This window comes from Dromiciops gliroides, chromosome 4, assembly GCF_019393635.1.
Source record: "Dromiciops gliroides isolate mDroGli1 chromosome 4, mDroGli1.pri, whole genome shotgun sequence".
In the NCBI taxonomy this organism is placed as follows: Eukaryota; Metazoa; Chordata; class Mammalia; order Microbiotheria; family Microbiotheriidae; genus Dromiciops; species Dromiciops gliroides.
In genome coordinates this window covers 448,214,917-448,226,850 of record NC_057864.1, presented here as the reverse complement: position 1 = coordinate 448,226,850, position 11,934 = coordinate 448,214,917, and the positions used below count along the sequence as shown (strand labels likewise).

Below are 11,934 nucleotides of genomic sequence, written 5' to 3'. Positions count from 1 at the left end.
AAAATGATACCTTCATTTCAGGCACATGGTCTGCAATTTGCCACTCTAAAGGTTTTAGTTTGAGTTTCAAATACCAGAAGTATGACTTCAGGATCACAGAATTTAAGTTATCATCTAGTTTACATCATTTTACAAGACAGAAAGCTCAAAATTCTGAGGCCCAGAAAGGTTAAATAACTATAACTAACTATAACTATAATTATATATGAAGGATCAGAATTTGAATCTAGGTCTTGATTCCAATTTGCATAAACTTAAGTATCAGTCAAAAGTTATCTGTTATAGATATGTGAGATGAATGAAAAGCTGGTGTTTCTGAGTAATTAATAGTCAACTTATTAATTAGGCTAGCAAATAATAAATTATGGTGAGTGGTCTCTCTTAGTAACCAAAGACAAAGCCGTGGAGATCACCGAATGCTTAAATGCCTTTGGAAAAGGAGATGCCTCTGACAGGTAAAAATCGACCCTAACTGGTGAACAACTAATGAGGGGGTAGACATATTAATGAGGTGAACTAAAAGTCTTCAGTCCTTCCTGCTGAGAATGTGACTTACTCATGAAACTCAGCTGCCTCCAGCAATCTGAACGGGGGAATCCATCGTACCCAGATCACTCTGGTTGGTTTTTCTTTTATAAGCTGGGCCACCTTAAACCAGTGGGGCCAGCGGGGGGCTATAAGGGCACAGACTTCCCAAGGGCAAGAATTCACCTAGATGAAATTCTGTTTGTAAGGTCTTTTGCTTGGCTGGGGTGGCACCCAAGATCACAGAGCATTTTCCAGGAGGATTTGGGCAATCTCATCAGCAATGTTCCTCAGGGACTGAAAGACCTGTAAGGACTGGTACCTTAATGAGGAAAAAAAAAAGGGAAAACCTTAATCCTAATTTAATAGTTGTTTATTAATATAAGATAATAATTTCTCTCAAATGCATGCTTAACTTTTATTTCTGGAAAACCTATAAAAACTGAATTAAGAGGGTGAATTGTGGGCAGCGAGGTGGCTCAGTGGATAAAGCACCGGCCCTGGATTCAAGAGGACCTGAGTTCAAATCCGGCCTCAGACACTTGACATCTACTAGCTGTGTGACCCTGGGCAAGTCACTTAACCCCCATTGCCCCACAGGGGGAAAAAAGGGTGAATTTTGAGACCTTAGAAAGGGAAACCATGATCATAAAAGCCAGCATGGCTTCTCAAAGGACAGGTGATGACGCAGTAACCTGATTTCCTTTCTTGAGAAATGCTTAAAGTATTTCAATGTCTAGGTCACATTTTCCTAAGAAAGTAAGCTTAGCTATAATTTTGTTCAGGTCCCTTATTTTACATGAGGAAACTGAGGCTCAAAAAAGTAATGAAATAACTTGTCCAAGACCCCCATTCATAGGTGAAATATAGGATAAAACCCCAGGTTCTCTGATTGTCAATCCAATCTTATTTTCTCTATACCAGACTATCTCAAAAGAATGTGCATGGGCTAAGAATTGTACCTAGCTAACCTGCTTAGAAGACAGCTCCCCACCTTATCGACAATGTAGGTAAATTAGCAGATAACATGGATCCAGGAGGGAAGCTAAAATACTGGATGAAGGAGTCAGATGTAAAAAGATTTAGACAGGCTAGAATAGGTCAAATTTAATAAGACAAAAATTAATGAGAATAATTGTACTGTTCTACCTGTGGTTAAAAAAAAATCAACTTCACACCTTCCAAGGGGGAAGAATGGCTAGATAATAGTTGTGTGAAAAACAATCTGGAAAGTTTAACATGAATCAGCAGTGTGATTAATTGGACAGGGTCCTGGACTTGAAGTTAGGAATTTTTGAGTTTGAATTTTGCCTCCAATACTTAGCTGTGTGACCTTGAACAAGTCACTTAATGTCTCTCAGCCTCAGTTTAATCTGTAAAATGGTTATAATAACAGATTCTACCTTATAGGATTACTGTGAGGAACAAACTATACACATATACAACTTGGTTATTGTTCAAATTTATGTAATTCTTAGTTATTATTTTTATAGCAGCCAAAATTTACTAATATTATCATAGGCCCCATTAAGAAAGACAGAACCTAAGTAGTTCTCTATCCTGGTCAGAAAATATTTAGAGAACTATAATTTAGTTCTGGGCCCAACTTATTAAGAAAAATGTAGGATAGTGACAGATCTGAAATATATGGAAATATGAACACTGACTGAAAGGGTATTTAACTGAGATCAAGGAAGAGTCAGGAAAGAAAATGATAGTATTCTTCAAACATTTGATATACTATCACATGAAAGATTTGTTTTGATTTGATATATCTAAGAGCTTTATTGATAGAATCTATAACACTTGACAACTGATTGAATATGGCTGGGGTAGAGTGGAAAAAATACTACTACTACTGATAAAATTTACTAGCACCTAATATGTGCCAATTTATATAGTATCTACTATGTGCTGAGCACCGTGCTAAGCTCTTTATAAAGATTTCATTTGATCCTCACATACACTGGGAGGTAGGTGCTATTATTATCCCATTTTATAGATGAGGAAATTGAGGCAAACAGAGGTTAGTAATGTGACCAGGCTTACACAGTCAGTAAGAGTCTGAGGCCAGATGTGAACTCAACTCAGGTCTTCTTGGCTCTAAGTCCAATACTCCATCTACTACACAATCTAGCTATATAGTTAACACTGTGCTAAGGGCACCAAAGCTTCTAATATTGCAGAACCTCCTAAATTATACATATAGTTACAAAAGTTTGGCTTAACTCCCCTTATAGGAAAACAACCCCCCCCCCAAAAAATGAAATAAGTGGGCAGAGAATGTCTGTGGTCCAAACTATGATATGCAGTTAAATAGCCATTGCGTTGTTTCTTCATCTTGGATAGCCCCTGAACACAGAAAATAACTTGGGTTGAGAAATGAATAGGAGCAAACTAGACTAGATTGCATTTGGAAGTTGTATAGTGGCTTTAATGATCCTAAGATTATTTCTGAAATAAAGGCTCATCCTTTCAAAGACACTTTCAGGGAAACTGTAGGGCTGTAAATTATGGAATAGGACATTTTTTGAAGAATTAAAGTTATTTATAATGGAAAGGCAATGGAGAGAACTATGGTACACATAAATAACATACTACCATACTACAAAAGAAGTTGAAAAATAACATTAATGAAAATAATAAAAAGATATCTTATAATATATCCATTATGCCATATACTCCTTGAGACAATTGATTTGTTTTCCCTTTTCTTGGTATTTCCAACATGTAACACAGTAATAAGTGCTTAATAAATGCTTGAAGACTGATATCAAAGAAGAGATATGTCATTGGAAAAGAAAGTAGGCCAGTTATGTAATAAGAGCATGGAATAACATGATGAGAAGCTCATGTCCTCCACTTGTACTTATTTATTGTTAAGAGATCTAGAGATGTCCACAGAGGGCGAATTCTTAGCCAAACAAGTGATAGAGGCAATTACAAAAGACAAGATAGAGCTAACTTTGATTATATGAAACCGAAATGCTTTTGCACAAACAAAATTAACAAATTTAGAATAAGCAGCAGTTATCTATAAAAAAAAAACCCTTGTATCGGGCAGCTAGGTGGTGCAGTGAATAGAGCACCAGCCTTGGAGTCAGGAGTACCTGAATTCAAATCTGACCTCAGACACTTAGCACTCACTAGCTGTGTGACCCTGGGCAAGTCACTTAACCCCAACTGCCTCACTAAAAAATACCAAAAAACCCAAAAAAAACAACCTTGTATCAAATCTTTGATAGAGGTCTAATATCCAAGATATGTACACAATTAACAAAAATATAAAAGACCAAAAGCCATTTTCTAATAGGTCAAGTAGTCAAAAATGATGAACATTTCTCAAAAGAAATACAAATTATTGACAACCATATCAAAGAATGCTCCAGGTCTCTAAGAAATGCAAATCAAAACTACCTGAAGTTTTACATAACCTCCAGTAGATTAGCAAAGAAGACAAAACATAAACATTCTCAATATTGGACAGTTTGTGGAAAGACAGGCATGGTAATGGAGTGTTGGTAGAGGTATGAATAGTTACAAACATTCTGGAAGGCAATCTGGAGTCATCCAAAAGAAAATGACTAAAATGTCCAGTTTTTGATCCACAAGTTTTACAACTAGATGTATATATATACTCTGAGGAAGTCAATGACAAAAAGGCCCCATACTCACTAAAATATTGATAGCACTTTTTGAGCTGGCAAATAATTGTAAACCAAATAGATGACCATTGGCTGGAGAATGGCTAAACAAGCTGTGGTACATGAATAGAATCGAACTGTTGTAAGCAACCATGAACATGATGAATATAGAGAAGCATGGAAAGACTTAAAAGGGATGCAAAGTAAGAAGCAGCAGAAAAACAACATACACAAAGATGACAATACTTTAAATGGGAAGTATGATAAAGTAATCAAAATTGAATGCCCATGCTGGGCTCCATGAGAAGACACTTCTCTCTGCTCCCTTTAAAAAGTAGGGGGCAGGGGCGGCTAGGTGGTGCAGTGGATAAAGCACTAGCCCTGGAGTCAGGAGTACCTGAGTTCAAATCTGGCCTCAGACACTTAACACTTACTAGCTGTGTGACCCTGGGCAAGTCACTTAACCCCAATTGCCTCACTAAAAAAAAAAAAAAAAAAAAAAAAAAAAAAGTAGGGGGCCATAGATGTCTGCAAAATGTCAGACCTATTTGGTACATTGTTTAGATGTGCAGAACTCTTTTTTTCCCCCCTTCCTTTTCTCTTTATTATAAGGGCTGGCTCCTTGGGGAAAAATATGGTGGGAAACTTAGGTGATGTAAAAACAAGACAGCAATAAAATTTTCATTAAAAAAAAAAAGTCTGGAAGGTCTTCAGCATTTTAGGTGGGTCCCCTGTGAAAGATTTAAGGGAGGGCATGGATGAAGGTGGTACTGAATAAGATATATATAGGTACAATATTCACTAATGGATGGAGTACTAACATCAATGAGATAATAATGGCTAGCTAGCATTCAGATACATTAAGGTATTATAGTCTTTCATATTATATATGAAGATAATGTTCCTTGAGAGCAAGGACAGTTTTTTTAATTAAAAAAAAATTTTTTTTTTTGCTTTTTCTTTGTATCTCCAGTATTTAGAACAGTGCCTAATGGTTCACAGGAGAAAAGCTGAGGCTAAAAATAAAGATTTGAGAGTCATTTAGAGATAGTTGAATCTGATGAAATAGAGAGTACTGAGTATATAAAAAGGACACAAAGTAGAAAAGCTTTGAGGAAAGGGGCTTCAAATATCACTTTTAATTGCCTTCTTGCATCTTTGCCCTTATCATTTTTGGGTAGGATTTTACCCCCAAAGGTAGGATTGCAAACCTCTTGAGGGCAGTGTCTGAATTCTTTTTCTGTATTCTAGAATTTAAAACAGCTTTATGAGTTAAAAAGAAATACTGAATTCAAAGAGAACAAAACACAATGTTCAACAAGGTTCTGGGAGTCTATTAGAGGATGAATTTTCCCAATGGGTACAACAGAAAGGGAAAAAAATGTCTTTGAAGACAAAGAACTAGAAAAATGCTATCAAAAAAAAATTGTAATGAAAAAAGTTTGTTGTATTTGGCAATTAGGTAGGTCATTTAGTGTCCTTTGTTACTTTAGTGACAAAGCAAGACTAACAGTCTGAATAGGAAGGGGGTGGATGTGGGTAAATGGACACATCCTTAGCTATGTGAGTTAGGATGGCAACAGTGTAGGATAACAAAAGTCAAAGTGGTTTGAAATTCAAGAATGATGCCAAGGTTGACTATGACTAGAGTTCAAGCAGGATAGGGAAGAAAATAAAGGCAAATGAGGTGTGTAACTTTGTAATACAAAGACTGCGTCAACATTTCATGTAAACATCTAATTTGTAATAAATTTGAAACTGTGTACAACACATCACTCTGAACCCAAATAGCCCTTCCTTATTACCTCCTCTGGGACCTGTATGTTCTGTTTATTATAGCTTTTTAAAAATCATTTACTAGATTATAATTTGCTAGAGGTCAGGGTCTTTTTATTTACATGTCAACCTACCACAGGACTTGAAGTAGCAAATATTAACGTTTGTTGAACAAAGTGGAAACAAAAAAAAACAATTTTCCTTTTTGTTAGCTGTTTATTATTATCACATTACACTGAAGAGGTGATTATTTGAGTCTCTACTGTCAGTCTAATCCAATCCCCCCCCCAAAAAAAACCCCACCTTTGCAAGGAAGTTAGATATTGCTATTCTGTCAGCTGCTTCCAGACTTCCACGTTAGCAAATACCAAAATCCACGCATTTTAAACACTCTGTAATGCCTATCCTCGACTCCCCTCCGTACCACTCCCCCAAGGGTTCTCTTCCATCCCAACCCCCCACCCTCCCCAGTAGGGAGAAAGGGTCTATTACATTCTGGGGCGGTTCATTGCACCCGATGCTCTCAGGCCCCAACTCGTGTATCCCTCTTTGCACAAGCCAATCTTCGAGAACTTGCTGAACTCAGCTACCTCGTCCACCCTGCAGGCCACCCCCTCCCCCCACCTGCCTTCTCTTCTCCAAACTAACCCCTCCGTCCTTTCCACTGTATGGTTTTTTAAATTCACTTTTTGTCTATGTCGCTCAAGCTGCTTTTCTGGAGGTGGGGGAGTGGGGGGAGGAAGCAAAGTCCAGGGGGGTCTTTGAAGAGGCCTGGGAAAGAGAATCGGACGCAAGCTCTGCAGACTCAAGAGGCTCCGAGAATCTGGAGGCAAGTCATCCGCAGTAACAGACGTCAAGCCACCGGGGAGCGGGGCACGGTCATCTGAAACTAAACTTCCGGCGCTTGCCGGATGACGTCACCAAACGGCACCGGCGCCTGCCCCTCTCAAGATGGCGCTGTACCTGGTGCGGAAGGCGCGCGGATGCCGCAGCTTCATTCGGTCATTTCATGGCGGAGCCGGTGCGGATCCCGTCCCCCAGGTAACCAAAAGAAGCCCCTCCTCCTCCAGTCGCCGCTGCCACGGCCCTTCCCACCCCTCGACGACCCTTCTCGATTGCTTCTACCTCATTTTTCTTGTGGGAAAGAGGGGCAGCGGTGACAACGCGCCTCAACGCTTGTGGTGCGACCTTCATTTTGGAAGAGTTGCCTTTGACCCGGTGCGCGGTGACGTTACGTGACGTACGGACGTTTAGCCCGCGCTTGCTTGAGACTTTTTTCCGCCAACGCCATTCACGTGATCATAGCTTACACCTCTTTTCTACCCTTCTGCCTGAGTAGTAGGGAGCTGTGAGCCTGGAGCGCTCAACCTTTGCTTTCCCTTCCTCCTGGCCCTTCCGGGCACTGTTTACTCAGTCCTTGGAACCTGGGAAGTGGTGCTGGAAGTGATCTTAGAGGTCATTTTGGCTTAAGGAAACTAAGCCCCAGTGAAATTAAGTGATTTTTTTCCCTAGGGTCACACAGCTAACTAGTAAGTTAACCAGGACAATTTGGAATCCGCGTCCTTCCGTCCCATATCCAGCACTGTTTGTATTTTACCACTTTGGCTTTATTCCTGAATCTGAGTTGGTCCTCTTTACTATGTAGTTGTGCTTCTACTCCCCCAACTGGGAAGCCCAGTTGTATTTCCCCAGAACCATATTTTTTTGGATCATAAGGTTAGAGCTGGAAAGGACTTTGGATGCCACCTGCTCTAAATACCTTCTTTTACAGAAAAGGGAAGAGGAAAATATACATATCCATAATTATATTGTGAGTGGTAGAGCTTAGATTCAAACCTATGCCTTTAGATTCCAAATCCAGCATATTTCTCACCTTACTAGTGCTTACATCTTAGTATTTTGGCCTCAGGTAGCAGCTTCCATAGAGGGAAGGTTAAGAGAACGATGGGTTGATAAGATAACAAACCCTTACTGGCACTTAACCCTAAACCCAGAACTTTCCCTTAGCTACATCTTTCTGGCCATAGTACCACTACAGTGTTGCATCCAGGAGAAATTAAGTAGCCAATGCATTATCTTCTCCTTGGATTGAAGTGTTGCAATCCTGGATGGAAAGTATTTAGTATTCAGAGCAGTGGTCATCACACTTTTTTCAATACTTAAGAAGATTTGTGATTTCAGCTTTATGAAAACTCTACACTCAGGAAATTGAAGCCTCTCTAGTAGCCAATTAGTAGCCAATGACCGGTTGCTGTGGCCCAAACTGTTTGCTAAACTTCTGGGGAAGAGTCTATACTTAGCTACGTTGATTGTTAGGCAATGTCTAATGTTTAAAGAGTTTCCAGCTTAACAGAATCTACCTATGGGAACCTGACAGCCTTCAAAATACCTGGGGTCTTCTCTATGCCATAATGAAGTATTGAAGCAGAACTTAGATGATAGGACAATAATGATAAGTTAGGGCAAGTCAAGTCAACAAGCATTATTACACACCAGGCACTATAGTACGTGACGAATACAAATACAAGCAAAAGAACAGTCTCTGTTCTGAAAGAGCTTACGTTCCAAAGGCATATGGGGAAGAGAAATACAGTGGAAATACAAAGGAAACTGAAATGTATGGGGTAGGGGGCAGAGGTATAGGTACCAGAAACAGGATTTGGTCAAATCAGGAGTGCAGCCTGGGGAGGAATGAAGATATGGCTGACCTGGGCAATCTATTTAAAATAGAAGTTCTGGGAGGAAGCAGCCAATAAGTAGGAGAGGCCCCAGGAGTGGAATATGCTTCTATTATGAGTGGTCTAGGACTAGATTGAGTTTCCAGGCTGAATTTGTACAGTAGAGAAAGTCTGAAGAGTTAGGAGTACAGCCAAGAGAGGTAAAGAAAAATGTCTTTCACCAGAACCCATCTTTTATGAGAACTTGAAAAAAAAAAGAATTTATAAGTATGAGATAGTGAAGTCAAATAGCCATGCCTGTCAGAATTAATTCGGCATCATTTCACATTAGTTGGGGTGCTTCAATGCTGAGGCCCCCTAGGGATATGTGGGGAAGATACAGGGTGGAGCTGGAATTGCTTAGATATTGGGAAGTCACTGATGGCAGCTGTAGAAAGACAAGAGGGGCTGCCAGCCCAGCATCTCTGTACTACAGGCCCTGTAGAAATTGAATTAAGAGTGGAAAACTAGCTGAGGACAGGGATGCAACTCTGAATTATCCTCAGAATGTCAGAATATGATAACAGCATTTTCACCTTGATTGGCCAAAAGTTCATAAGTGACACACCATATTGGTAAATACTATAGGACATTGACTGTGTAGCTTGGCTTTGATTCTAGATTCCCTCTTTTTTCTCAGAAGTTATAGCTGATAGAATATAGGCATGTAATTTTTTAATCTTTGGTAGTACCTTGCCACATAATAATCATAATTATAATTTACATGGCTCTGAAGGTGCTATAGTTTTACAAAGCTAGGTTATTTGATCCTCACAACAACCTTGGAACTTAGGTGCTACTATTATTCCCGTTTTACAGATGAGGAAACTGAGTCTGAGGAGATGAAGTGACTTGCCCAACATCAACAGCTAAATATTTGAGGTCAAATTTGGACTCAAGTCTTCCTGACTTCAGGCCCAGCACTTTATATACCATATCACCTAGCTGCCACATTTAATAGTAGGCACTTAAATATTTTTTAAATAAATGAATGCTAATCTTGGTGAAATAATAAGGAAAGATCCTATAACGCATGTTGGTAAAGTACAATCTGACTGGTATGAGAAATTTTACTGATCACAAACACTAAAGAAGTGATAACAACTTCTGCTGTGGCTTTTATCACATTTATAGCTAAACAGCACAACTCTTCAGGTTTAGTAGCTGGTAATCTGGTTTGTTCTAAGGCCCAATGCAGTTACATGGAGAGAATTTTCGTAGTCCACATAAAAACTGATCTAAGTTGGGATAGATTTTTAGGGAAATTATAATGTCAGTAGTGCTTCCATATAATGACACTTTTTCAAGGCTAAGACAGTGAATCCAACCTTTTTATTTAAATTTGAAAGCTGTAAAAACCAAATGAGATGATGTATGTGACAGTTTTTTTTTTTTAAGTATGAATAGCCACACAAATGTTAGGCAGTATTAGTATCTTTGGGAGACTGCTAGATATCTGAGAGACATATTTGTCAAATGGTATTATTGCCAAAGTGGTCTTAGAAAAGAACCAGTAAAAATTTATGGCCACTTTTCCTGTATGTGTCTTCCTCTCCTTTTGAGAATTTGCCTTTGAAAAGTTCCATGAACAGATGCGGAGATACGTGAAGGGAAAATTGGGTCCTTAAAACAGATGCATTCGACATATTTATTATATCTCATAACATGAAGAGAAGGTGAAAAATATTTTGTTTGAGCTGAGAACAAAGGAAAGAAATTCACATTTTAGCATTAGCAGTTTTAGAAAGGAATAAAGAAAAGAGTTGCATTTACCACGAAATTATGATCAATCATTTCCATAAGAGAGGGTGTTCTTGCTAACAAACACAAATGAAGGGATCATAGCATTACTTGTACTTGTAAATAACTCTCCATAACAAAACATTATGATTATTTTTCTTTTCTTTTTTTTTTTAATGTATGAGGTATTTTATTTTTTCAACATTATGATTTTTAAGAATAGTTTACGAGTGGCTTACTGATCCAAGGTCATATTATAAAGTAGTTGGAAATACAACAAAACCAAAGAAAAATAATTGTCACTGAGCTTGTATTGTGGAAGCTCGGTATTCTAATACTTAAAGGCTACATGTGGAGTTATATCTCATAATTTTTGGTAAAAATATATAGGAATGGACAAAAACAGGCATATAATTACCAAGTTATGGGATATGTGCTAGTTAGAAAAAAGGGTTTCATTTTCCCAGGTGTTCCCCAATAAAAAAAGGGTTGGGAAGAAAGTCATTAGAAAACAAATGGAGTGAATGTGCTGTACAGGGATAGGGAGTAGAGCCTGAGCCTGTTTTCATTGGTCTAAGGATATCTCTACACCAGAGTAAGAAACTCTCTACCAATGAGGTTTGACACCTTCTCTACAACTTCTAGTTTTAGGGAGTTGCTCAGATCACTCAGAAGTTCATTGACTTGTTTAGCTAGCATGTGTTCACACTGGGACTTAAACCCAGATCTTCAAGGCCATCTCTCTATCCGATAAGCCATGCTGCCTCTTGGACTTCCGAAATATATCTAATTAATAGCCCATTTCTTCAGAACCACTGTACTTTCTGAGGATCTTGAGATGAACAAGCTGATAAATGACTTAAGAACAGCAGCAGTCACATGCTATGAAGATCTCTGTCAACATTGACATCTTCATTAATATTACTAACTATAATCAATAGAACTTTTGCTAACCTAATGTTAAACTTATCTGTCGCTTCTGTCAGCAGCCATCATTGCAAGTTTTCAAATATATTTCTGTATATGGGGTGCTCAAATATATTTTTTTCCTTTGTAACTTTTTACCTATGTCTTTTGTTTATATATTAACCATATTTCCCAGCATATTTCCCTTTCACTCTTCCAGAGTTATTCTTATAACAAAGAAGGGGAAAAAACAACAACCCACCACTCAGTAGCATTAATTGACACATTGAAAGTGGCCTGAAAACTTATGCAATGTTCCATACTCAGAATCCCTCACCTCTTGGAAGGAAGTAGGAGTGTGGTAGTGGGGTATGGAGGTACCTGTTCCCATCTCATCTTCGGGCCAGTTGTATTACAATTTCACAGTATTCGATTTTGATGGTTTGTTTATCTTTCCACATGCCGAGACTCGTCTTTGATGGGGTTGCATCATTAGTATCAGCTCAAGTGGATGGTTTGAGATCACAGAGACATAAAGGAGCTCCAGATAAATGTCTTTGTTGCCTCGGTTGTGTTGTGGAGATGAACCTGGATTTTCTAATTCTATGCTAGTGGAGTGCATGCTC

General features: G+C 38.6%; 1 protein-coding gene across 2 annotated transcripts in view; it reads left to right on the top strand.

Annotated features, from left to right (window-relative positions):
* Window positions 1-6,866: 6,866 nt before the first annotated feature.
* Window positions 6,867-11,934, top strand: part of WARS2 (tryptophanyl tRNA synthetase 2, mitochondrial) — a 73,116-nt gene continuing 68,048 nt past the window's right edge. For both annotated transcript variants that reach the window (XM_043999932.1, XM_043999934.1), the window contains exon 1: window positions 6,867-6,986. In XM_043999932.1, coding sequence (XP_043855867.1) covers window positions 6,897-6,986 — 90 coding nt within the window. In that variant the 5' untranslated portion in view covers window positions 6,867-6,896. The remainder of the gene's footprint in view (window positions 6,987-11,934) is intronic.